Genomic DNA, 25,375 nt, shown 5'->3' with positions numbered 1-25,375 from the left:
CAGTGTAAAGGATCCTAATGGTATAACAGATGCCTGACTCTAAATGCTTTCAATGGCTTCCTAATGGGATCTAAAGATGTTCTACGGGACAGTAGTGGTCTACCATTACCTTAATGGAAACCATTAAGCCAGTTCCCACTAGAAAGCAAAACCATTAGGTTTTAATGGTGCTTTTTCAGCAGGGAGGCAACAGGTATTGTCCAGCTGAGAGAATTTAAAGTGCAAAGTGCAAAAGTTCTGTAAAAATCTGTAAAAAATCTATCTATCTATCCGTCTGTCTGTCTGTCTATCTATCTATCTATCTATCTATCTATCTATCTATCTATCTATCTGTCTGCCTGTCTGTCTATCTGTCTATCCGTCTGACTGTCTGTCTGTCTGTCTATCTATCTATCTATCTATATATCTATCTATCCGTCTGTCTGTCTGTCTGTCTATCTATCGATCTGTCTATCTGTCTGTCTGTCTGTCTATCTATCGATCTGTCTATCTGTCTGTCTGTCTGTCTATCTATCGATCTGTCTATCTGTCTGTCTGTCTGTCTATCTATCTATCTGTCTGTCTAGCTGTCTGTCTATCTTTCTGTCTGTCTATCTATCTATATATATATATATCCGTCTGTCTGTCTATCTGTCTATCTTTATATATATCCGTCTGTCTGTCTATCTGTCTGTCTGTCTGTCTGTCTGTTTATCTATCTATCTATCTATCTATCTATCTATCTATCTATCTATCCATCTATCCGTCTGTCTGTCTGTCTGTCTGTCTGTTTGTCTATCTATCTATCTATCTGTCTGTCTGTCTGTCTGTCTAAACTTCCCCAAGCCAGAAAGCTGGGTGTTCGATGTTTCGATGATCTTTTGCACGGCGTCTCCATGGTGAGCTTGGTGTTAGAGCGCTTGCTCTGTGCTCGATTGGCCCGCCCTGTTGTCAAGAAGACATGACGCAGTTGCTATGGTTTTGTTGGGAACGCGCACGCGCCGTTAGCCGCTCATGGCGCTGAGCGCTGTAAACACGAAGCTGACCGGAGGAGAAACGAGGGGAGATTCCGGGTTATAATGCACTCCGAGAAGGTAAGAGCGTTTATACACGGTTTATTACCTTATTAGGGGCTTTAGATGGTAATAAGGATCCACTTACAGCGAGCTGTGGTGTCTAAATCGCTGTTAGTCTGAGCACAGCCTGTCACTAACGTCAGTTAGCTACAGTACGGCTCCTCGCTAACTTAGCGACAGTTTCATTCACAGTATCCCGCTTAGACGGTAATCTAGGAGACATTTACCACCCGACAGCCTAAACGTGAGGTTTGTGTCGATATTATCACTTCTACTAAACATCTAACTCCACCTCTTAAGTGTACAAATTCAAAAAGTAGAGAAATTGGCTTCTTACTCGCCCGCTTCTTTTATTCTTTTACCATTTTATCCATTCCACCTTAAATAGTGCAGAAGTTAGCTACTGTTTAAGGTGGAACGGAGAATAAGAAGCTAGCTAACGAGACTTCAGCTTCGTATTGAACACTGTGGATTTACTGTGCACCAAATGCTAGTTAATGCATTTTAAACTCTCAGTAACTATTAATAACCGAGGTTACTGAGCTGTCACCTCGTTTCAGAAATACAGTTTGACTAAATGCCTTAGCTTAGATTAATAAATAACTGATAAACCTAAAACCTAATCAGGTCTCACTCAGTCTCTAAGACCCTCCATCATTCTTTCCTGTCATTCTCCCATGACACTGACTTTCTCACCTCTTTAAGCAGCTTTAAATGATTCATTATGGGATGTTAAGCTTTAACGTGCACACGTCTTACTTTTTTCTTGTGTTTTAATTACACTGCACCTCTAAGGGGTAAAATGGATGTGCAAAGTATGATTTTGGTACAGAAAACCACACAAACTATTTCACTGGAAAAATACAATGCTATTGTAGGATACAGTCCAGTCCAGTCCTAGAAATTGCAATGCCAGTGGTCAAAAAACCCTTGTAGCACTCATTTACATTGAACACCAGCTCTGTCTTCTTTCTCTTCTTTTTCTTTCTTCAGAAAATAACGAAAGAAGACACATGGAGATCCTATGAGTTAATGAAGCACATACAGGTAAGCTTATGCATGTGTGTGTATGTGTTTTCTGCTATTAAGCACAGAACAACTTTTTTTCCCCAAAGCCAGCCTGTAAACGCAGTGTAACAGTCCTTAAGGTTGAGCTGAGCTGAGCTGTTGTTAAGTTGAGTCGAGTCGTATGGATGAGAGTCAAATTGAGCTGAGTTGAATTACGTTAAACTGAAGTGAGTTGTGAGCTTAGCATTGGCCTCTGCTGCTGATGTTCTGGACCTGAAAAAGAGTAAGTAGGTCCCAGTCATGAACACAAGGGTACACAGCCTGAGCTCCACCTCCCGAGAAGGAAGAGAAGAGTGCCGGGCTCTTGGGTCTGAGCAAATTTGCATTGAATTGTGTGGAACTGATGAACTGAACTGAATCAAGTTGAGTTAAGATAAGCTTTTTATACACTGCACTGCTTTCAGAGTCCTCACAGATTATAAAAGACTGGGCATCCTGACTAAACTTTGTAGATTTGTTTGGCTGCTGAAATATTGGGGTTCACACACTGCATAGCTTGTAAGTTGTTGTTGAACCAAAATAAACCCATTGAATATACACAAATGCGCATGCTCTCCCATTATTATTAGGAAATGCACATAGAAAAAAACTTGGAAGTATAGAAGCCTCCTCCTGCTGCTGTTTTCGCCACCATTTCTGCTGAAACAATAAAGAAGAGACAAGTAAAACACATTTGAGGCTTTCAGTTTGAGACTTGATCATACGGAATGAGCGATAGGGCAGGAATATCATATCATGATGGTACACGGCATACATGGTACATGGTATGATAGTATATGGTATCTCTGTAACCGAAGATTGGATCGTCAGGAGCCTCCCCTTTTCTGCTCATCCCCCATCTCTTTAGCCTCCAGGGAACCACAGGTACCGCACTCTAAAGGTCGACAGCAGAGAACAGCTCAGCAGACCGTCCTGCTTAGTATCCTGATGGCACCCCTCTGCAAACCACTTGACCTGCTTGCGAAATTTAGAGGGTGTAATTCTGAGATAGAAGGCGTGACTAGGATGAGACTTGGCCCAGAGGTTGGCCACCCAGGCCTCCATTGAATAGCACCAGCCCCAACCCAACACCTCCATATTGAGGTTCCCTAGAGCTGGGAATGCATCAATACCATTTTTTCAGACAGAGTACAAGTACACATACTTTAGTATTTGCCGATACCGAGTCCGATACCATATTAAGTAACCTACTTAGAATTTAGTGGTTAGTGGAAATGAGTACAGTGTACCTTAACAGTCAAACATTAAATCTGGCTGATTTTAAATGGAGTGCATTAGCTAGATATGCTACATTAGTTAGCTTGGATCAAGTAGTGCTGCAGTGGAGAAGAGCGGGTTTTGTTACACGTCAGAAAAGCGATTCGGACAAAGCCTACGATTTATATTCTCTCACTGTATGAAAACGCTCTGTCCATGCTACGTGAACATGCAGACTCTGTAGGCAAATCTGTCTGTAGACAATTATCAGTTAAACTGTTTCATTTAAAATAATATGCTGCGCTCTGAGTACTGAGCAAGGCAGTGATGTACAAGATAGGAAAATGCAGACTCTCTACAGCCTATTTTACAAAAAAATGACCGTATTAACATTTATCCCTCGTAAGTTTATTCAAACAGAGTAAAGTCAGCATAGACGGACTTTGGTAGGAAATGTCGGCTCATTTGCCTCCTTTTTTCTGTCCGTTGTGTCTCCGCCTGTGGTAGAGAAGTGGTTGTGATTGTATGTTTAAAAAGGGCTAAAATCACAGTGTATTCCTGGTGGGAATATAACAAGTCAAGTCAAGTCAATGTTTATTTAAATAGTGCTTTTTACAACGGGTGTTGTCACAAAACAGCTTCATAGAAAAATCCAGGTCTGAGCCCCCGCGAGCGTCGCCAGTGGTGACAGTGGCAAGGAAAAACTGTCTAAGAGCAAGAGGAAGAAACCTCGAGAGGAACCAAGACTCAGAAGGGGAACCCATCCTCCTGTGCCAAGGTGGAATGTTTAAAGTGACCAGTGAGTTTGCATCCGACCTCCACAGAGTCAGGAACTCTTCTCTGTGTGAGCAGAGCCTCCTTCACTGCCAGCTTGAGGCGTTTGTTCATTAACACGGCAGTGTACACTCGGCTTACATCTCATGGTATCAGCTGGTATCGGAATGTTGGTATCGATGGATTTTTATGAGTATGAGTAAATGAGCGTGGTATCGGCCCGATTCCCGATACCAGTATCGCTATCTAGACCTGGCCAAAAAATTGTAACTTCATGGTCTTGTATCTTCAGCCATTGATTGGATCCAGGCCCCCTGAATTCAGCCACCGCAACCTTCCAGGCACTGGGGGACCAGTGATGTTGAAGGGTGATGGGGCCAGTTTCCCAACGCTACTCCTCCATGAAGAAAAAAAATGCATCTGCTCCAGATTTTGCCAAGTTAAAGATCTCGCTGTTGCTTTGGATGAGCTCTGCACTGATCCTGTATCCCCCAAGGAACCAGAGATAACATGCTTTTCCCAAATAACTTGGATAATAACTGGATACTCTTCACTCAGCAAGGAAGAGTCGAAGCTCCACCAAACTTCACAGGTTGGAACCTCTGGGACCTCTGATTGGACCAAGCCTGCTCCTGTCTCGGTAGCCGGAGATGGTGCAGAGATCAGCTTAATGTCTGTCCGACATATTTCTTTTATTATTTGCTCTGTCTGAATCATTCAGATCGAGTCCTTGACCAATATAAATTTCTAGATTAAATCAGTGATTCACTCCAACTGTATATCTATGACTCTTTGCCCCTCGCATGCTTTCTGACTTTCTCTCTCGGCCTGACTGAGAATCCAGGCTAAATTCAGGGTGGAAGTCGTGTTGTGTAGTTGATTTGAAGTGGTGTGTGATTTGTGCAGGGGCAGGATGAGGAGAACAGGAGGAGAGAACGATCGAAGAGGGAAGAAACTCACAGGAAACAGAGGAGTGGAGAGTCCACAGACCGCAGACACAGAGACGGAGAGAGAGACGAGAGGAGAGAGAGAGAGAAACAGAGAGAGAGAGACAGCACGAGAGAGAGAGCAAAGCACAGAGAGCCAGAGCGGGACAGAGAGGAGGAGAGAAGGAGGGACGAACGAGAGAGGAGAAAAGAGAGAGATGAAGAGAGAGATGGAGGGAAAAGAGGCTCGGAGAGGAGGGCTGATCGAGATGAGAAAGAGAACAGAGACAGAGAGAAGGAGAGACAGAGAGAGAGATACAAAGACAGAGATAGAGAGGGAGAGGGAGACTTGGGGAGATACAGAGAGAAAGAGAGAGAGAGACTTAGAGATAGAGATAAAGATAGAGACAGAGACAGGGAAGAGAGGGATAGACTGAAAAACAGGGAAAGAGAAAAAGACAGAGAGAGGGAGAAAGAGAGGTACAGGGAAAAAGAGGGAGAGAGGGAGAAAGACAGAGAGAGAGAGAAACATAAAGAGAAAGAAAGGGATAAAGATAGAGAGAGGGAGAGAAGGAGGGCAGAGAGGGAGAAGGAAAGAAGAAAAGAGAAGGAGGGGAGTAGAGATGTGGAGGAAAAGCACAGGGAGAAAGATAAAGAGCGAGAGAGGGAGAGGAGAGAGAGGCACAGGGAGAGGGAGGAACGCCACAGAGATGAAGAACAAGAACGGAGAGAACGAGAAAGGCGAGAGAAACACGGCCACAGAGAGAACTCCGGACATGCGGACCGAGGTGAGGCCCAAAAAAGAGAGATTAATACTTTTATTGTTATGTGTTTGGGACTTTAGGGAGTTGTTCCGTAGGTTTTCCTGAGGTTGCTGTTTTCATGAACTGTCATATTTTAATGAATTCATAAATCTACTTTTCTACTTGTTTTTCAGAGGAAAGAAGGGAGCGGAGACGAAGAGAGAAAGAACACTATGTAAGATTGAAGAGATTCAAACAAACAAACTAAGTTAACTACAATGAAAATATTGGTAATAGATGTCTTGTGTCGTACAGCGTCATAAAGGGGAATTCCACCAATGTTTCAAAATTTCTTGATAATTCAGTGTAAACAGAGTCATTCAGAGTGGTTTGGTGTGAAATGGTTGATTGTAGAGACTCAGATTTCTTTACAGTGGTAGTGATAAGAACCAGGGGTCGCCATGACTACAACACAGATATAGACCTTTTATTTACTATCCAAAACCAGCAGATTCTACACGTGTCTTCTGAGATAATACTAGTAAATCTAAAAAAAAAACATTGCTTTCTTTGGAGGCTATTTTGCCGTACGACACAAACTGTGTCTCAGTGAATTCATAGCCATTTAATGTAATAACTTTCTGTGAGGGAGCTTTTAGAGGTGGACATCTGGTTCCTATCACCACCACTGTGAACAATTCTGACTTGATAAGTTTCTCTAGAGCAGAGCGTTTCACACCAAACCACCCTGAATGACTGTTCACATCTTGAAGCTTTAATTATGCAGAAATGATGAAAGATTAGCAAAAATCTATGAAACTCCTCTTAGGTAAGAATAAGAAACTAAATATATGTTTTAATATATGTGCTTTCTGATGCTGCTTGACATACTATTATCTACGAATATATAATGTATGTCAGTTAAAAACAGTAGAGGTCGACTATGAAGTAAGTGTACATTTTTAACTCAACTGTGTAAATTATGTTTTTTCTCTGAACTTTCTCTTTAAAGTTGTAATCTCTGGTTGTGATTGTGAGCTCTGATGTCATTGTCGGCCGTAGGAAGCTGGTGAGAGAGACCTCAACGACGCTCGGGAAACAGAGCAACAGCAACGACACCGTGAGGGTGAAAGAGAGAGAGAAAGAACGAGAGATAGAGAGGAGAGAGATAAACGGAGAGAAAAGAGGCACGAAGGGTCGAAGAAGAGCAGCACCGATCAAAGACATGAAAAATCAGAGAGCAAGCACAGGAGCACTGAGCAAGAGGTAAGAAACGGCAGAACATTTTTAAGAGCATCCTTACATTAAAGGCATCGTTGTGTTGTCTTGTAGAGACATCCTGTATGACACACTGTTATCTGTGAAAAAGGACAAAAGTATGGTCAAGACTCTGGCTTTAAGACCAGCGTTGTTGTTTCTAGCTACGCAACTTTCGTCCATCTTCATAGATGACAATATGCTACACAGTGTCTGTGTTTACATGCAAATATATTAGCCAATCCCATTGAATACATTCCGATTACAGATTAAGACTGAGGTGTTTATGCTCCCTCTACCCAACGATCTGATGGAAAATCTCTGTCTACATGCTCACTACAAGTAATCAGATCCAAAATTACATGCGTAGGTAGAGTACCACTCAGTGTAGACGTTACCATGACAACGAGCATCATGTGAGTCCAGTCAGAGTGAGATGAGCAGCAGTGAGCAGCGCTTGTGTTTTTAATTACTTTAAAATGATGTCAGACTCAGGAAAACGTCCTTCACATGTCCTTATTAAAGAAGGCCGAGAGGAAGACGTCGTGTTCTGAGACACATAAGCTGGACGTCCGTCCCACCGCCGTCTTTTAAAGATCAGAGCATAAACTTCGTCTCCTCTGCAGACCAGTTTCTGCTCCGCCACGTTGAACGGTATAAACTTTCACTATGACGTGACGAACATGATCAGAACGGACTTAAACTTTCCGATAGGGAATGTAATCAGATACAGGCGTTTACACGGATATTATTCTTTTATTTAACAGATTATTTACAGGATTACCCACCTCATTCAATCAGATAGGAATTGCAGTCTGTATGGCCCCAATCGGACTAGTCTGTTCTGATCGAGGTGTTTACGTGTTCTGTTCCGATTGAGCTATTAGTTGGATTATTAACGGATTATTAGGTCAGCACTCACATAATCAAGTCTATTAAAGATACTGTACCACTCCACACAGTCTGAGGTGAGTGTGTGATGATTTAAGCACACATTAGCACCATGCTACTTGGTGGGCTATAAGCTCCCATTACTAGCAACATTAGCCTAGTGGCTCCAGTGTAAAACTAAAGAAGCAAAGTTCAGACACCAAACATGTCCTGGCTGAATGTCTACACTCTTAAAAAATTTGGTGCTTCAAGGTTTCTTTAGTAAAGAAAACAGTTCTGTATAGAACCATAGACACATACATCATGAAAGGGTTCTTCGGATTGATGGAATGTGTGCACAAATGTGCTATAGATGGTTCCACATAGAACCTTTTTGATAAGGGTACTATATTGCACCCAAGCTTGATGCCATAACAATAGAAGAACCCCTTTGGATGCTATATAGAACCATTTTCTATATAGAACCATCTATAGCACTTTCTCCATCAGTCTGAATAACCCCTTCACAATGTAAAGAACCCTTTAATCATGTAAAGGGTTCTTTGAGTGTTTAGGGTTCTATATAGAATAATTTTCTTTACTAAAAAACTCTTGAAGCATATTTTTTTAAGTGTGTGCCTTCAGGGTAATATTAATTTTAATCACTTATGAATAAATTCAGTACTTTTATGTCCTGACTAAGTTGCTTCAGTACTACAGTGCACAGAAAAATTCCATGTCATTCAAAATCGAATTTCAATTAAATACCTAAGTCATCTTATAAGCATCAGTGAGCCAATAAACATGTTGTATGTTCTAAAATCTAGAGTGCTCATTGTCTAATTTATGCATGTTATTAACATCAGTGCATCTTGATTAGCCTGTAATCTGTTGGGGTCCATTAATGCAACCACTTCACACTCATTTACGGCACTTCACACTGAAGCGACACCCACTTTTGGCTTGTAATTTAAAAGAGAGTGTTGAAAAAAGTAAAGTTTGAGAGTTGGTTTCAAAGTCAATCTTGGTTTCCAAATATTTTGAACACTTTTGAACTCAGATAAATCAGAAATTGCATTTGGTAATCTGTTAGTCTGTAAATGGGCTTAATACACATTGAAAATGTTAATAATTTAATCAGAAAATATCAATATTTGATACCTATTGACAAATATTGATGTGGTGTATTGATATTATTGATTTTTAAACCCAAAATATTGCAATAATATACTGCATTTACTTTGTCTCCCACCCCTGTCCGAGGGTGTCTCACTCTCACCTCATCATTTATGAATATAAGTATAATAAATATAGTCACAAGACTGGTTTCCCAGATGTGGATTAAGTAGTCTTAATTAAGACTAGTCTCTTAAACTGGCCCATAAAATGTCATATTTATTGGTGTTGTTATAAGTACTAATAGGCAAAATAGTAATTTTAATATTTAAATATTTATTTGATTTTTCTTTATCCCTTATTCATATTTTCTTACGAAAAAAACTCTGCATGCTGTTCTTCATTTGCTGATTTACAAGTGAGGAGCATCAATATTTATCATCTTGATTATAGTTTTATATTGAAGCAGATTGCTGGATTAAACATGATGTTTTGATATTTTATTATTTTTCAGTAATTGAACTGAAGGGATTCAGAGATAATAACAGATTCTTTAATAGCCAAGCAGCTGGTCAGTTTGGTCTGTTATTATTATATGTTTTATTATAATAAACCCAAATTTTAGTATCCACAGTGCTTTCATTAATTATGTAAATTGATATGAATATTCATCACAGTCTGTATATTCACAGTTCTTCATCTGCATGCTCACCTGTCTTTCCGATTGGTTAGCAGATATGAGTGTTGTGAGTTGGGCCACTAATTAATCCCGCATGTGTGCAAGCAGGTGGAGGACGAAGTCATTGAGGATGGTAATGAGGCAGCTGAGGATTACGGGAATGACGACTACGAGGAGGATTTTGAGGTAGGAAGAACGTTTCATGTGCTGTCTTTGCTCTGATGAGTCATTATTCACCATCCTGTGGTGTTCAGGCATGTGGGTCACATGATCACAATGTTGTTTTGTTTTTGATTTTTAATGCATGCCTTCAAATGAACTGTGTTCTACAAGAGAATGGTGAGTTTGTTGTGCAGAAGAGATAGACGTGTAGAGAGAGACTTTCGTCCATCTATGCTTTCCCCCCCAATGTAGCACTCCAGAGCCCAATGTAGAAACTTGTAGTGATTTTAATACAATATCAAATAACTGTCAAAACTGTACATAAAAAAATTAAACTGTATGGCCGATACTTATGCTGCAGGGCTGGAAGTCACTGCAGACTCCATGTTACGATATTATCATGATTCTTGAGCTACAATACGATTCTGTTGTGATATTTAAAGATTTGTGAGATGCTAAGCACTGCAATATGACGTAATTGTGTTTTTCCCTTTTACCTCCAAGATATTTTTGAAAAAGAACACTTTCTGTTTTGTGTAATGAAGTTCAAACACTGTTCGTCTCACTTCAGTCTTTTTATAGAAATAAACTGTGAAGTAGACAAGTCAACATAAAAAATATATCCTTATAAATTTAGCAGATGCTTTTATTTGCAACATTGACAAAGATTTAAAACAGGCTTTCTCCTTACATATAGAGCAAATTTCCCAGTTTAGACAGCTGTTATAGTCACGAAGTGTGGATTTGATATAGTTTTACTAGATTAAAGTGCAGTCAGTCTGACTTTGGGCTAAGAAAAAGGCAGTAAATGTCATTGGATTTACAAAAACAAAAGGACTCCATGCAGTGGAGCTACGTTCTTAGATAGATAGATAGATAGACATATAGATAGACATATAGATAGACATATAGATAGATAGATAGATAGATAGATAGATATTTTCACATTTTTGTGTTCACCTGTGTTTATCAACCAATTAAGCCAAGTTAACGTCTTCGGCTGCAGGACTATGAGGAAGACTTTGAGGAGATGGAGGAGGAGGAAGAAGAAGACAAAGGAGGAGAGGAGGATGAAAACGAAGAGAGAGAGGGACAGAGGGAGCTGAGCCCACGGAGGAGAGAAGAGATTGAGGCCATCCAGAGAGCGATGCAGCAGGAGAACGAGCTGGTCAGCTCCGCCCACTCGCGACCCTCAACCAGAAAGGCTGAACCAACTCAGAAAGGTAGACTCACCAATCAGTGCCCTGCTGCATCAGTCAGACGGTGGCAGTTCGATTATTATAGATTCTAACATTCAGTGCAGCTGAACAGACACCTTCTGATTGATGCAGTCTGTTTGGTTGAGAAGTGTTCTACTCGCACTGTTTTGTGATAGCAATAACTATCATTCTGCTGAGCACTGGTCGCTTAGTAACAATGTTAAGCTGTAGCTAATCATTAGTATATTTATACGTTACATTACAGAACGTCTATAAGATAATATTTAACCTGCAGCTCGTTTGGTCAGATTCTGAAAAAGAGTAAGAAAGCAGGACTACATCATATTCTGAACCTGTCATTGGCCCGATGCAAGCTTTTTAGCCGGCAGCTGTGATGGAACAACTAAACAAACTGGAAATGTACACAATATAACTCAGCAAACAGATGAGCTGTGAAATGGTTTACAGACAGACTGGAAGGAAATCTCTTTCAGGTTCCTCTGGCAGATATTGATAAAGCAGAGCTGAACCTGATATTGCAGCAGTCTCATGGCTCTGTCTCTAACGTAAAAGGCCATACTTTCTTAGCGGAAGGAATTGCCAATATTACAGCATATTTGGTTCAATGTTTAGGCTTCTTTGCTCTACTTTTTTCTTTAAATTGCAGAGCTGTTGTATAACAGTAATATAACACTTGAGATCAAGCGTTACAGCAAATAACACCTGTGATGATCCACTGTACGACAGCATTTTCTGCTGAAAACAGCCCGATGCGTGCTATTGTTTTGGTGCCACTTGTGTATTCAGTGTATTTTTTTATTCAGAATTGTACTAAATCTGTCAAATTGAATCATCGGATTGTTTGCAGCTACAAGCTGTGGAGAAGCTTGTGTTCATGTATCTGTTGTCTTCTGAATACTAGTGAGTGCTGACTCAGAGAGCCGCTCGAAGAAAGGCCGAACCCACGGCAGGGTTATTGACTTTGCAGCAGCGAGGCAGAGAGAGGTCAACCAGCAGGCTGCTGACAAACAGAAGTGAGTAACCTGGACACATCTTTAAGGCACAGTTTCGTGATTTACACAGACATATTTTAGGTTTAAAGATGCCTGATGCTGAGTCAATGTTTTTAGATAATAGTGTGTCATACAGTGTCAGAAACCACATAATCAAGGTATCCTGGTATTATTTTTGGTCAAAAATCTTGCTGGATCAACAACATCATAACATTTTCTTTGCAAGATGAAGAAAGAACAGAGAAAACGAATGAAAAATAAAATGTTTGAAAATGATAGCACTTTGTTGTTATGGCTGCAGGCTTGTAATGAAGACAACACTGACAGCTCCACACGATTTGAGGCAAGCATGCATTTTTTAGGCATGCAGTTACCACCATGCTAATTAGTGGGCTATACATTACCATTACCAATTGCTTACGTTGCTTGTTTGCTACATTAGCCTCATAAGGCCAACGAGTAACTAATAAATCAGATTTCACACTCCGAACATGTCTTGGTTGATCAACAGAATTTTGTAAATTGACATTGTTTCTCATCTTGATGATTTACAATTTAGTACAATATTGGAAATTTGTTCTTCTGTGTAAAATATGAAGCGGTAGTTAGGTACATGTCCCTGTTTGTCGTTGTAAAACAGATCATCATAAAACAGAATGTAGGACTGGAGTTTTCTTTGAGCTACTTTGTTAACTATCACTGTTCAAAAGAAGCTCCATACTGCCTTTCTTGTTGGATGAACAGCAATAGTTTCACTACAGGCTAATTCAGAGTGCAATTTGGATCGGTAATGCTTATTATTGATTGATTTATTACATCAGAGTAATAATAAAACATGACTGATGTGTGACCTGTATTCCTATTCATGCATTAACGTGTTTAAAATTAAAAGCTAAAAATAAATATCTACTAATCTTTATCAGATCACATTCTTTACATATCAAAATAAATGTAGCAACAGTGTTTAGAAATCACCTTATCAAAGAAAAACAGTATATTATACTGTAGAAGTGGCCACATTTTCAGCAGCCTTGAAGATTAATTTATTGTGAGTCAGCAAATGAGTTCAGTTGATAGATGACGTGACTGAATAGGTCGATTGATTGGCTGTTTGTGATGCAGGAAACGCAGCGCAGAGCTCCTGCGGTTGATTGATCTGGATTTTTCTGTCACCGAGTGTCTTCTGGACCTGCCGCCGGTCAGCGAGTACGACATGTACATCAAGAGCTTCGGAATGGCGAACACAAAACAGGTCTTTTCTTTTGTTTACTTTAAAAACTGTACACCGTGTAAACTGTGTGCAACAACTGGATATCATAGAAACAAGGAGGTGGTCATAATCTCATGTAATGTCCATGTAATGTTTCTACTTGGTTTAAATCAGTAATTAGAAGATGAAAAGTTCCAGTCCTAAGATCTGCTTAAAAGCACTGAAAAAACTCAATATAAACAATACAAAGAAAATTATTTTGTAATGTCCTACATTATTAAAAAGTCCATTAATTGTTTGTAAATACATAAAGAATTTGTATGCTTGGCATCTTTAGCCTACTGTTAGCAAACAGTATTGCTTGTTGGAAGAATTGTTTATAACAATAGATTTTTTTATTGAACATTAATGTACTTTATCAAAAGCCAATGATATGATGCTTTGCCTAACAACACCCTTTAACCGTAGTAAAATCACTGAACTGCATAGCGTCCAGTTTATTGCTATATTGTCCACTGTTCAAATGGCCTGTTATTATTTTTGTCTAAAATCTTGCTGGATCAACAACATCATATCAACATTTTCTTTGCGAGATGAAGAAAGAACAGAGAAAACGAATGAAAAATAAAAATGTTTGAAAAATGCTTGTCAAGCATGATAGCACTTTGTTGTTATGGCTGCAGGCCTATGTGCAGTGTAATGAAGACAACACTGACAGAGACACTCAGACAGAGGAGACGGACAACATGGACAAATGGACTCAACATCCACCAGAGACCAACATCGCGTGTGGGGGTACTGAACACACCACATCCACCACACACATCCATGATTCAGTTAGGATCTTTCTCTTGGAAATACCACATTAAATTTGAGAAAACTGAAATAGGTGTGATATAAAGAGTCACCGTCAGTGGTTAGTGTCATATAGCCAGTGCACTGTGAACATGCAAAATCAATACACAAATAGTTTTTTACTGTTTTAGTGTAAGATAAATATTAACATTTGTTCATTCGTTGTGTTTATTTGAATTGAATAAAACCAACACATTTGCTTGGTGCCACATGAAGTAATAGTGTAGGTCAGTCTTGTTCTTGTGGGCATCACGGTAAAAGTTTCAGAAGCGCAGAAGTTTCAGGCACCTCACCACCAGACATTTTTCAGTACCTTGTTTGTATAAATAATTATTCATTATGTTAAATCAAGGGTTTCGGTGATGTTGTTTAACAAATCCATCTGATGTCTCGGGGCATCCAGGAGAAATCTGGAACCAAACTTTGTTTTTCAAACTAGCACAAGTTCTCAAGCACTTTTTGAAAATAAGAAATTCTTGTCACTTTTTATTAATATTTGTTTATTTACATCTATTCTAATGATATATGGTGATTTTTCTGGCAAAAACACACTCATTGCTAAAATATTGAGTTCACTACACAACTTTTAAAGTCTGAACAGATGATAAAAGACTGGGTGTCTCACACTATCCGACTGGTTTTGCAGATTTTTTTGAGCGACTGAAATATTGGGGATCCACACTAAACGATTAGGGATCACACACTACTCAACTTTTCAGCTGCTGCTGAACTGAACTCTCGCGTTCTCCCTTTGCTGGGAGACCCAAATAAACAAACGTGAAGCTGCTGCTGCTGTTTTCTCTGCCGTTTGCGCCGACACAGTAAAGAAGCAGCAGGTAAACATGTTTAAGTGAGGATCGTTGACTTAAAACTGTGATCAGTTTGGTGTTTTTTAGAGTTTTAAATGTACATAAACTCGATTGTGCCTTAAACTCAGCTCATTAAAAAGCTTCTCTCCACATGTGAAAGACTTGGCCATTTTTCTTTGTTTACCTACTGTATTTTCTTCTTTCGTGCTCTCAGTTTTCATTGGCTGTTGCAGGAATCCGTTCAGATTGAGTCTTTAACCTTTTTACGCCAGATTACACTCAGAGTCAGGTAAAAAAAAATCAGACGTTTGATAAACTCTGACTGGTCTGAAAAGCGATCGGGAGGCAAAAAATCAGAGTCTGCGCCCCTCAAACACGACTCGATTCTCTCTCCAACTGTCGACTCTGGCTGACTCAAAAATCTGCAGACCAGAGCCGACTAGCTAGACTGAGAATCTGAGCTAAAATCGTGGTAAAGGTTGTATAATGTAACCCCGGCTTAAGATAATGTGCTCAGGTACAAGACTTTTGCGCTAAACTGTCCTATGAATAACTTTCCAGTGTCCACTAAATGACCGATGTATATATCCGTATTTTTTTTCTGTCGATGTAAACTGGGCCTAAGCAATACTTTCCTCAATTACAGTGCTAATTTGGTTTAGCTTTGACAAAACTTTGTTCCCCTACAGTCTCTTTCTCTCTGTTTGAGTCGGAGAAACGTACCAAGAGAAAGCTAACCACCAAGCAAAAGCTAACCTAGCAAGCATTACTGAGCTATTTGGCTAGCTCATCTGACTGCCTGTCATCAGTCTGTTTGTTTGTCTGTCCATCCGTGTGTTTGTTCAACCTACAATACCAGCATTGCCTGGATGAGACATTGCCTCACAAAAGCTGGATAATGTGTTTAGCGAGTGGACACAGCGGGGTATACGACGCTGCCTGTATATGTAGAGCCTGTTTAACTCATTTCTCCTTGCTTCATTCACACTGCTGTGTTTAGTTCTACTTCAGGCTGATGATGTGATGGACTGAGGAATATCAATCATGCATGCTCATTAACTCAGATAGTTTTGGTCAGCAGTTTTTAAGATGTGTTTTAATACATTTCCGTCTTGTTTTTTCATTCAAACCTTGCTATAATGCTTTATTTTACACTGTGTTTCCTGGGACTGTGAACATTATACATTTATACCAATACATTAAAATAAACGTATTAGTGTACTGATGTTATAGACAGGAGTAAATATGTAGTGAAAAGGAAAGATATTTAAGATTAAGTGAATCTTCCTGACCTTCTTAATTGTCAAGACACTGAATGCTCCACAGCTTGTGTTTTATGGTTGTTTTGTTTACCCACAGGCCCCAAGGTTTCCCAGAATGCTTCAGATGAGTCTCTGGTCCGGATGAGCGTTGACTCAAAGCGCCTCACCACATTTCTGCGCTCTGCTGCACAGGTGATTAAAGTTAGACTTATTTCTTCACTCAAAGTGCTTTTTTGGTTTTATCTGTGAAATTATGTGTTTCTATACGTGTCGCAGGTGGTGGCAGTGCTGTTGGAGGAGAACAGGGCTGAGAGCAAATCTGTGAAAAAGCTGCACTCTCAAACAGACTCGCTCTCTTTCAGCGATGGCTGCCTTCATCTAAACACCAAACTCCCATTTCTCCATGGTATCAGACACCTCACCAAACTGCTCTTTCCACTCAGTAACACACTCTTCGACACCAAAGTTCCTGTTCTGAATGTCGTCTCTGGGCGTGTGTCTAAATTAACTAAATTTCTGCTTATAGTTTTTTTTTTTTTTTGCAAAACTGTCGCTACCTTTTACCTCCAGGTGACCCCCCCCCCACTCCTCCCTTCTATTAAGTAATTGGTGGTATTAATGTCATGTTTATTTTGGATTTTGGCTTGTATAGTGACCATAGGTATGAGACAGTCACTATATAAAATTACTATTATTATTATTATTATTATTAAATAGTTACATGTATAAAAATAGTTACATGTATAAAACATATGGGACACTTTTTAAATGGTATACATTTTTGGGAGTAGGCATTACCCATACAAGAAATATAAATGCTATATAGGCACTTACATACTCCGACCAGCCACTTCATTAAGTCCACCTCCTTGTTTCTACACTCACTGTCCATTTTATTAGCTTCACTTATTATATAGGTGCACTTTGTAGTTCTACAATTACAGACTGTATATCATATTTGCACCATTTAGTGCTCCTATATGGTAAGTGGAGCTTATAAAATGGACAATGAGTGTGGACACAGGGAGGTGGACTTAATGAAGAGGCCTGTTGGTGTATAGGTTTAACACACATTGGACATTTTCTTGTTAAATTTAGGCACATATATATCTGCTGTCATTTTTCGGTTTTTGACATAATTTGAAAGTACCCGTGGTCCTATATATTGTGTGTACATTTCATGATGAATGGACCAACAGAAATGACCCAAAATTACTTGGAAAAAAGTCTGGTTCCATTGACTTACATTAAAAGTAAAGTAAGTTTTTTCCTTCTTGTGTAAAGTTACTATTTTGGAGATACGAGGTTTTGATCCGACAGAAGCGATAAAGTGTTATGTTTTACCTGTTTTGTCACTACTTTCTGAGGTTTGTGTGTGTGTGTGTGTGTGTGTGTGTGTGTGTGTGTGTGTGTGTGTGTGTGTGCAGGTCGGCAGGTGACGTTGCTGCATTTCTCTCAGGTGCAGACACACACCTTGCTCTCCATTCACGCCCCGTGCTCCGGATCGAATGGTGTGATGCTTGATAGTAAAACGTTAATCTGTGTGTGGAACATCTGGGAGCCCTCGGCACCCCAGAGCATTCTCTCCTACGAGGCTGAGGTAGACATAAGACTGCAGACAGCTGTTAGTAAGGGTGCATGATCAGAATCAGCGAGTGTTCCCTCCCAACACACAATTTATGTTTACTGTGGCTCATATGTGTAATGATTGTATGATGTAAATAATGTGAACCAGACGAGTACATGCACACTGCATTTGAGTGCTGTGTGTTAGACATCTGCTTATGTGGTCCATATCAGTACCATAAAGAGTACACTATGCTATTGTCATTACTGCTTGTTGCTAATAAAAATAAATAAATAAATAAGTAAAATTAATAAAAATGGGCCGAATTAGTCCTCAGAAATCTGATTTGACTTTACGCAGTTGGGGATTTTTGGTTTGCTTTATCTGGGCACTCCAGCACTCATGGATATATGAAGTTAAATTCCAGAATAGAATTAAAAATATGCCTGTCTACACTAAGTGAACTGCACTATATAAGAGCTGTTTTATATGTAGTCCAATTTAGAAGCACAAAATAACTAATAAATGTTGTTAATATATAGTTAAATATAAATATTTAAATGTAATATTTTTATATTTACACTTTTAATTGTTTGACACTGTATTTTAACTATCCTTTACCCACAGCACCAAACCCAGACAGTTGCAAACCAAATTTTGTTGTACTTTCATGATGGCAAAAAAAAGGAATAAATTAATTAATTCATGAATAAACATTCTGATCTTCAGGTGCGCTGCTGCTGTTTCAGTCCTGGTAAGGCCACGCTGGTGTTTGCTGGAACAGCTGTGGGTTCGGTCGTGCTGTGGGATCTTCGAGAGCATTCTGGCTCTCACACGTCCCTCAGAGTGGACGGGGAGGAGTGGACACTGCGCCACCCAACGTTCTCCACCGGTTAGTTTAACACAGGAGTTCACAACCACATCCGTTAGCTTCCCCAGCCAGCATACATTTATGATCCACCTCAACATGTGAGTTGTAATCAAGTTCATTCAGCTGATCTGCTGCAAAACAACTGCTGATCTACAAATGATGTCCTCTTCACATTTACACCCAGTGTTTAATGCAGTGGGTGGATGGGTGGATGGGTGGATGGGTGGATGGATGGATGGATGGATGGATGGATAGCCTAAATCATCACAACTCGCCTCAAACTGTGTGGAGTTGTTCAGTATCTCCTATAGTCCCGATTGTGTGGTTTCTGATACTGTATGACTCACTGTTACCTATAAACATGGACAACATGCTTTTGCCCATTTGCTGTTTGGTAGGGTTAAAGTTTCCTTTGCTTGTTAGCTAATTTAGCTTTGCAGCTCCAACTAAAGAAGAAAACCTCTGACACTAAAGATCTGATTTACCATGTTTGCAATAAGAGGGAAAACTGTGAAACTTGATTTTTGCTTTGCTATTGTATGTAAACATGACTTTTACCAGACAGCGCACAAACCTCAGCACTCACACCTGTGAATCTCCAGACTTGGTTTGATGTTGGAAGTGGGATTGTGTGTTTGTACAGATGCTGTGCTATCAGGAGCAGGACATTTCCGCTCTGTGGTGTCGGTCGAGCCCGTTCTGGTCAATGTGGAGCCGGGGATTAGGGGTCCACTGCTTGCGGACCAAGAAGGTAATACCAGCAACAAATGTTCTATTGATTCATTTTAACATTTTCACTTATTCACTTATATTAGTGATAATATTAATATATCAGATAAAATCCTTAAATCACTGAAAATAAAGTAACCAAACAAAAAAAACCCTCCAAAAAACAGCATAATTGTCATTTGTGTATTAATTTGAAAGTTGAAAACTTTGCATCAAAATTATGTGTAATTCTTTATATAATCAGTTCATTATTTGAGGAAACTTCCTCTCTCTTGTAACTCTCAGAGTCTTTAGGGCTCTCGTTCCAGTTGGGATCGCTGGATGAAAATGGCCTCTTGAATCTTTGGGTAAGTGATCATTTACTTTTTTAAATAGTGAACATTTTGTTTCTTTACGTTGCTGACTGATCTACTGCCTGCAAGTTGCTCTAGTAAGATAAATAAATGTTTTTGAACCAACGTCAATATAAAATGTAAATGTTTGTTATTGTAAATAATCGACTCGTATTTTCATCTTTGTTCTCATTTCTGTAGGTTGTAATTGAGTTGTCCAAAGCTGATGACTCTGGATCCCAGACAGACCTCGGTGAGTCATGTATCAGTGTGCTAACACTGCTGCCCCGTCCCTCAGTCCTAATGTTGATATTCCCACAAGCTGGACTTCTTGCTGTTGGTAGAGAGTCTGGTAGGTTTTGTGACTCAGTGTGAACAAAAGCCGCCTACGACAGTAAGCTGTTTGACTGGCATGCGGAATAACCAACCACAGGCTGTTGTTTTTGCATGACAGAAAGGGGCAGACAGTGGTCGAAAGGGTGCTGCAACAAAAACAGACTCACAAGAAACAAAAGTGGTGGTTCAAATGCTGTGTCAGTAACACCAAAGACAAAATGACAGACTTGTTTTAACGCAACGAATCTCTCTTGCTCGGAAGCTAATTGACTCTGGTGTGGTGCTGATGTGTTTGTCACTCAGTGGTCTGGTGAACCCACCACATTATTGTTTATTAAATCAATACAGCCATAACAATTTATGTAAAAATACCAGATGTTTAAAATATCACAAGTGTCCAGCGTAGGGTTCTCCTTTAGCAGCTGTAGCCAGTCAGCAGCCTGTCCATGTTGTCCACCCTCACACACACACACACACACACATATACAAACACATCACTGCACCACCTGGTCAACATGCCTGTATGGGTGGAGCTTCTGAGGGTATAACTCTGTAGAACCCCCTCACCTGTCATAACAAGGCTGTCCTCACCCTGGCAGGTCTGCACCCAGGTGGGAAAGTGAAGCTCCTCCACAGTTCCTCTATACAGACGTCAGAAAAGGCCACTCCTCGAGAGGCCACTGGGGTCACGCCTCCCCTGAGTCTCCTGCTGAAGTTCCTCCCCTCAGACTCCAACCACTACTTCATCGGCACCAGCATGGTGAGTGGAGTGTTTCGTAGAAAAGCAAGTAGACAATTCAGGTAGAACATGAATAGCAGTCGATTCGGCTCAGTGGTGTCTGAAAAGTGGGGGTCATGATGCACTTAAATGCAGCCAGGAAGTATCGACTGGTTCTGATTTTTCAAATGTATTTTTTACAAGTAGACATAACATGAATTTTAAAACTGAAGGCCAGCTTCAGTCAAGCATATAGAACTTTACTTCTCAGACATGCTCAGACCTCTAGGACATGCATTAAGACCTCTTAGACTGCCCCCATCACTGTGTGTCACTGGCAGACATTCCTCGTTTGCATTGCTTTAGAGGACACTCAGATGTTGTGAGGCAAGAAGAAAAATGCATTTAGTTTTGATATTTCCAATTTATGAAAATCTGATTACTGATCTGGGGGCAGTCGTGAGCTGGAGGTTAGGGAACCAGCTCTGTGACCGGAAGGTTGCCGGTTTGATCCCCTGAGCCGACAGTACGTGACTGAAGTGCCCTTGAGCAAAGCACCTTACCCCCAACTGCTCCCTGGGTGCTGTGGATAGGGCTGCCGACTCGCTCCGGGCAAGTGTGCTCACTGCCCCCTAGTGTGTGTTCGCTAGTATGTATGTGGGTGTTTCACTACACGGATGGGTTAAATGCAGAGGTGAAATGTGATTGTAGAATCATGTAAATGTAAAATGTAAATGTGTTTGCATTGCTGAAATAATTATGTAAATTTTTTTTTTGGTATTTGGCCGAATTAAACAAAGGTAAAGATGGGGGTTTTGTTTTTTTTGTTTGTTTGTTGACTGTAGGGTTTGGTCAGGCGAGGCACCAGGCACGGGCTGAGAGCCGTCCCAAAGCTCTACATGTCTGAGGACGGTGAGAGACCAGCAGAGGTCACTGCTTTGGACTTCTGCCCAACTGGAGAGCCCTTCTTTCTGGTGAGGACAAGCCAGTTATCCCAAATGTGGTCAATCAACGAGACATGTTCAAACTATGCTTCTTCAGTTTTTTACTGGCTAATGTAGCCAACACGTAATGAAGGCTTATAGCCACAGATTAGCATCATGTAAACGGCTTGTGAATGCCTTGCTTATGTGGTTTCTGACACTGATACCTACACAAATGGACAAATGTATGCTGTGTAGTTAAAAACAGTATCAGTCATCTTAAAGCCTGATTTTTCCCCCTAATTTAGGTTCATGTTCACAGATAAACATTTATATAGTGTCATTTCCGCATGCAGTTAACACGGCGCTAATTGGTGTGGTATAAACTTCGCTTATTTGTTAAGTCAAATTAGCTATGCAGTTCCAGTGCAGAACTAAAGAAGCAAACATGTCAAATATATGTGAAACTGGAAATTGTTATGGGACGGCAGGGAGGCGGACCCAAGTGTAGAGAGGAAAACCCCTGAGAAAGGGTCTTCAGTGAATTTATTGAGGCAAGGGAGTGTGAATTTGGTGATGTGCATGTTGGAGTTGACCCAGAGGGCCAGAGCCAGGCTCGAACCACTGATTGGTGGTCCGAGGAGTTACCGCTGCGAAATAAAAAGGCGGGAAAAGGCTGTTCTAGGAAAGTGAAATAAAAGATAATCAGAAAACAAAATTTACTTCCTCTGTGATCATGAGAGGAAGGCAGACTTTATGTTTCATCCGTTTACTCCTAGTGGAACAAACACTTTTTGTATGGCCTGGAGCCGTTTGTAGCTCAAGCCTTCTTTTGGTTTTAAGTAGTTTTGGGCAATTTTGCTCTCTTGTTTTTTCCAGCCCGCTTTTCTTTTCTTTCCTTTTCTTTTTGTTTAAATACCCACCTGGGCTACCGTACCAGTCACCCCCCTACAAAGGTGTGACAAAGGGCTGCTTTTTTGCCACAGCCTTAAGTAGAGGAGTTCACAGGTGTGTCAGGTTGGGCCTAATCAGCCCGAAGGCTCCTGGGAATTGGAGTTCTCTGAAGTTATGGCACCTCGCTGCCGTCGCCCTCCGTGTATTACTGTGTTTATACTATGCAATCTACTTTTCTCTCTAGTAATGTTCACAGTACTCTACATTTCTCTATAATTTCTCTAGAATCATAGTTTACAACAAATAGTTGAAGCTTATACTGCACAAATTAGCATCTACAAGCTGAACTTTAACTTCCTCTGCCGACTGTGGAAGAGCACAGCTCATATTCTGGTCATGGAGACTGTGCAATGTGTGTGAATATGAACTGTATGTGTGTTGCAGGTGGGCTGCAGTGACGGGTCGCTCCGGCTCCACTCAGTTCTGCATGAGGACCCGGTGTTGGAGTGGTCCACGAGTTCTGGAGATGTTCCGGTTCTGTCTGTGCAGTGGTCCAAAACCCGGCCCTCTGTCTTCTGTGTTCTGGACGCTGCTTCTGTCCTGCACATCTGGGACCTCACAGAGAAAGATTCCTCTCCAGTCATGACAGAGAGCTTTACCACTGACCGGTAAGAGAGCAGAAGAACCAGACGCTCTCTCCTAAGCCACCATGTGACAGCGGATACCTTTACTTTAAGACCTGCTATACTTTACGTCCATGTCTATGTTTTTGCTACGTTCACATTAAATGGTTAAAGAGGCCCAAATCAGATTTTTTGTCTAAATGTGATCTGGTTTCTTTGGAGCTGTGTGAACACAAATCTGAGTCTTTAAAATCGGTTTCCAATCAAGGCCACTTTCTGAGCTACTAGATCAGACACATATCCCATATGTGATCATAATAAGAACAGTTAGATTGTGTTGCCCTCCCCACCCCACTTTTATTAGAGGGGGGCGAAAACCTCAACTTTTTATTACAATGAAACTTTGACTTGAGTTTACAAAGTTATAGTTTTCATTTTATCAGCCTCCCATAAATCAAGATCGATTTCTGCCAGGCAGAGAAGCAGAAAATCACCTGTTTCTCTCTCTCTCTCTCTCTCTCTCTCTCTCTCTCTCTCTCTTTCTCTCTGGCAGCAGTATGTAGACGTATTATTATGTTGGAGGTTTGACTTTTTGTCTCTAAACAGTGACTTACACTGATTATATCAGAATGATGTCTAATTTTCTCGAGGTTCTGTTTGACTATGTTAGAAAATCAGCTAATTTTCTCCACATTTTGACTGATTACAGACTTATTTTCTTGGGATTATAACCGATGAGATTAGAATAATGCCTTATGTTCTTGAAATTTTGATGGATTATGTCTAAATGGATTAATTTCTCAAGGTTATAACTGATTATATCTAAATATTGGATTATCTTCTCAAGAATTTTTTTTTTATTATTTAGATTATGTCTAAGTAATGGGTTTATTGTCTCAAGATTGTAACTAATAATTTCAAAATTATTATTCAAAAAATCAGTCAAATTAAGTTTGACCAATTATGTCAAATTACTGGTTTATTTTCTCTGGATTTTGACTTATTATATCAAAAGAAAGATTTTTTTTTTGAGATTTTGACCAATTATGTCAAAATTCACATTTTTTGTCCTCCAGTGTGATGGCCATGGCGGTGTTCGGTGAGGCTGCCAGGCAGAACCGTTACTCTGGTGTGGCTCTGGCCAAGCAGTCCGGCAGGCTGGAGATCCACTTCCTGAAGCAATCTCTCACAGTTCCTCAGCCCTCAGACAGGGAGAAGCTCCACCTGCTGGCACAGGACAACCTCTGAGAGCCGGAGGAGAGAAACTACAGCACATACGGTCCTGGAGGACTGTTCAGCACACCTGCTCAAACACCTGCTCTGACACTGCTGGTCATTAACTGCCCAATCAGGTGTGTTTGAGCAGGAAAATCACCAAACTGTGCTGGACTGGAACTGATGGCTGTTGCACTATATTGTCCGGCAACAGTGAAATTAAGAACAACCTTTTTTGTCCAGCCAGATGTGTTAGATATGTAAGTGTGGCTGCAGTGATATAGAGGGGCCAATATTAGTTTCATTAATATACAGTCGTATGCGAAAGTTTGAACACCCCTGGTCAGATGACATGTTTTGTTGATTTTCTAAGTTCACACGTCTTCTGTAGAAACATCACATTTGAATACACAGTCACTGAATTTAACATACTTGGCATGAAATTAAAAACAAAAAATGTGGCGTGTGCAAAAGTTATGACACACTGATATTTTATGGTGTGTTTGCAATTTATCAAAGTAAAAGCACTAAAATTTGCGGAAAAAGACCATATTTAAGTGTGTTCTCTGTAGAGGGTGCGCTAACTTGTTCTCACTTTTAAAAAATTACAGAATGTGTCATTTGACCAGCAGTGTTTACATTTTTGCATGCGACTGTACCTACAACACATTTGACTGGAGTGATCATGTACCTGAGCTCTGACAGGACCACCTGCATGGAACGTACACCGAACAGGCATAACATTCTGACCACCTCCTTGTTTCTACACTCATTGTCTATTTTATCAGCTCCACTTACTATATAGGTGCACTTTGTAGTTCTACAGTTACAGACTGTAGTCCATCTGTTTCTCTGATACTTTGTTAGCCCCCTTTTACCCTGTTCTTCAGTGGTCAGGACCCCAATGGACCCTCACAGAGCAGGTGGTGGATCATTCTCAGCACTGCAGTAACACTGACGTGGTGGTGGTGT

The 25,375-nt window shown here is 40.3% G+C and overlaps 1 protein-coding gene across 2 annotated transcripts; it reads left to right on the top strand.

Annotated features, from left to right (window-relative positions):
• Window positions 1-976: 976 nt before the first annotated feature.
• On the top strand, window positions 977-25,154 carry dync2i1 (dynein 2 intermediate chain 1). Of its 2 annotated transcripts, none has more exons than XM_036596804.1 (21): window positions 977-1,073; window positions 2,049-2,102; window positions 5,001-5,808; window positions 5,958-5,998; window positions 6,826-7,029; window positions 9,794-9,871; window positions 10,854-11,070; window positions 11,969-12,080; window positions 13,182-13,311; window positions 13,953-14,064; window positions 16,293-16,387; window positions 16,472-16,601; window positions 17,623-17,795; window positions 18,492-18,654; window positions 19,277-19,384; window positions 19,648-19,709; window positions 19,896-19,947; window positions 20,630-20,790; window positions 21,594-21,722; window positions 23,010-23,233; window positions 24,265-25,154. In XM_036596804.1, exons 1-21 carry the CDS (start codon window positions 1,059-1,061, stop codon window positions 24,434-24,436), a joined length of 3,240 nt encoding a protein of 1,079 aa, XP_036452697.1. In that variant the 5' UTR covers window positions 977-1,058; the 3' UTR covers window positions 24,437-25,154. The 2 variants fall into 2 exon arrangements, with proteins under 2 accessions (XP_036452697.1, XP_036452696.1); XM_036596803.1 differs by having other exon boundaries at window positions 9,791-9,871.
• Window positions 25,155-25,375: the final 221 nt, after the last annotated feature.

Source organism: Colossoma macropomum, unplaced genomic scaffold (assembly GCF_904425465.1).
Source record: "Colossoma macropomum unplaced genomic scaffold, Colossoma_macropomum, whole genome shotgun sequence".
Taxonomy (NCBI): domain Eukaryota; kingdom Metazoa; phylum Chordata; class Actinopteri; order Characiformes; family Serrasalmidae; genus Colossoma; species Colossoma macropomum.
Note: the sequence above shows the minus strand (reverse complement) of the source record. Positions and strands in the feature narration are given on the sequence as shown.

What these genes read in the sequence shown, in the direction of transcription:
- dync2i1 (XM_036596803.1), top strand. An exon ending in CTCCGGACATGCGGACCGAG is followed by an intron (nt 5,809 to 5,957) that starts GTGAGGCCCAAA and finishes CTTGTTTTTCAG; the next exon opens with AGGAAAGAAGGGAGCGGAGA. An exon ending in CAAACTCCCATTTCTCCATG is followed by an intron (nt 16,602 to 17,622) that starts GTATCAGACACC and finishes GTGTGTGTGCAG; the next exon opens with GTCGGCAGGTGACGTTGCTG.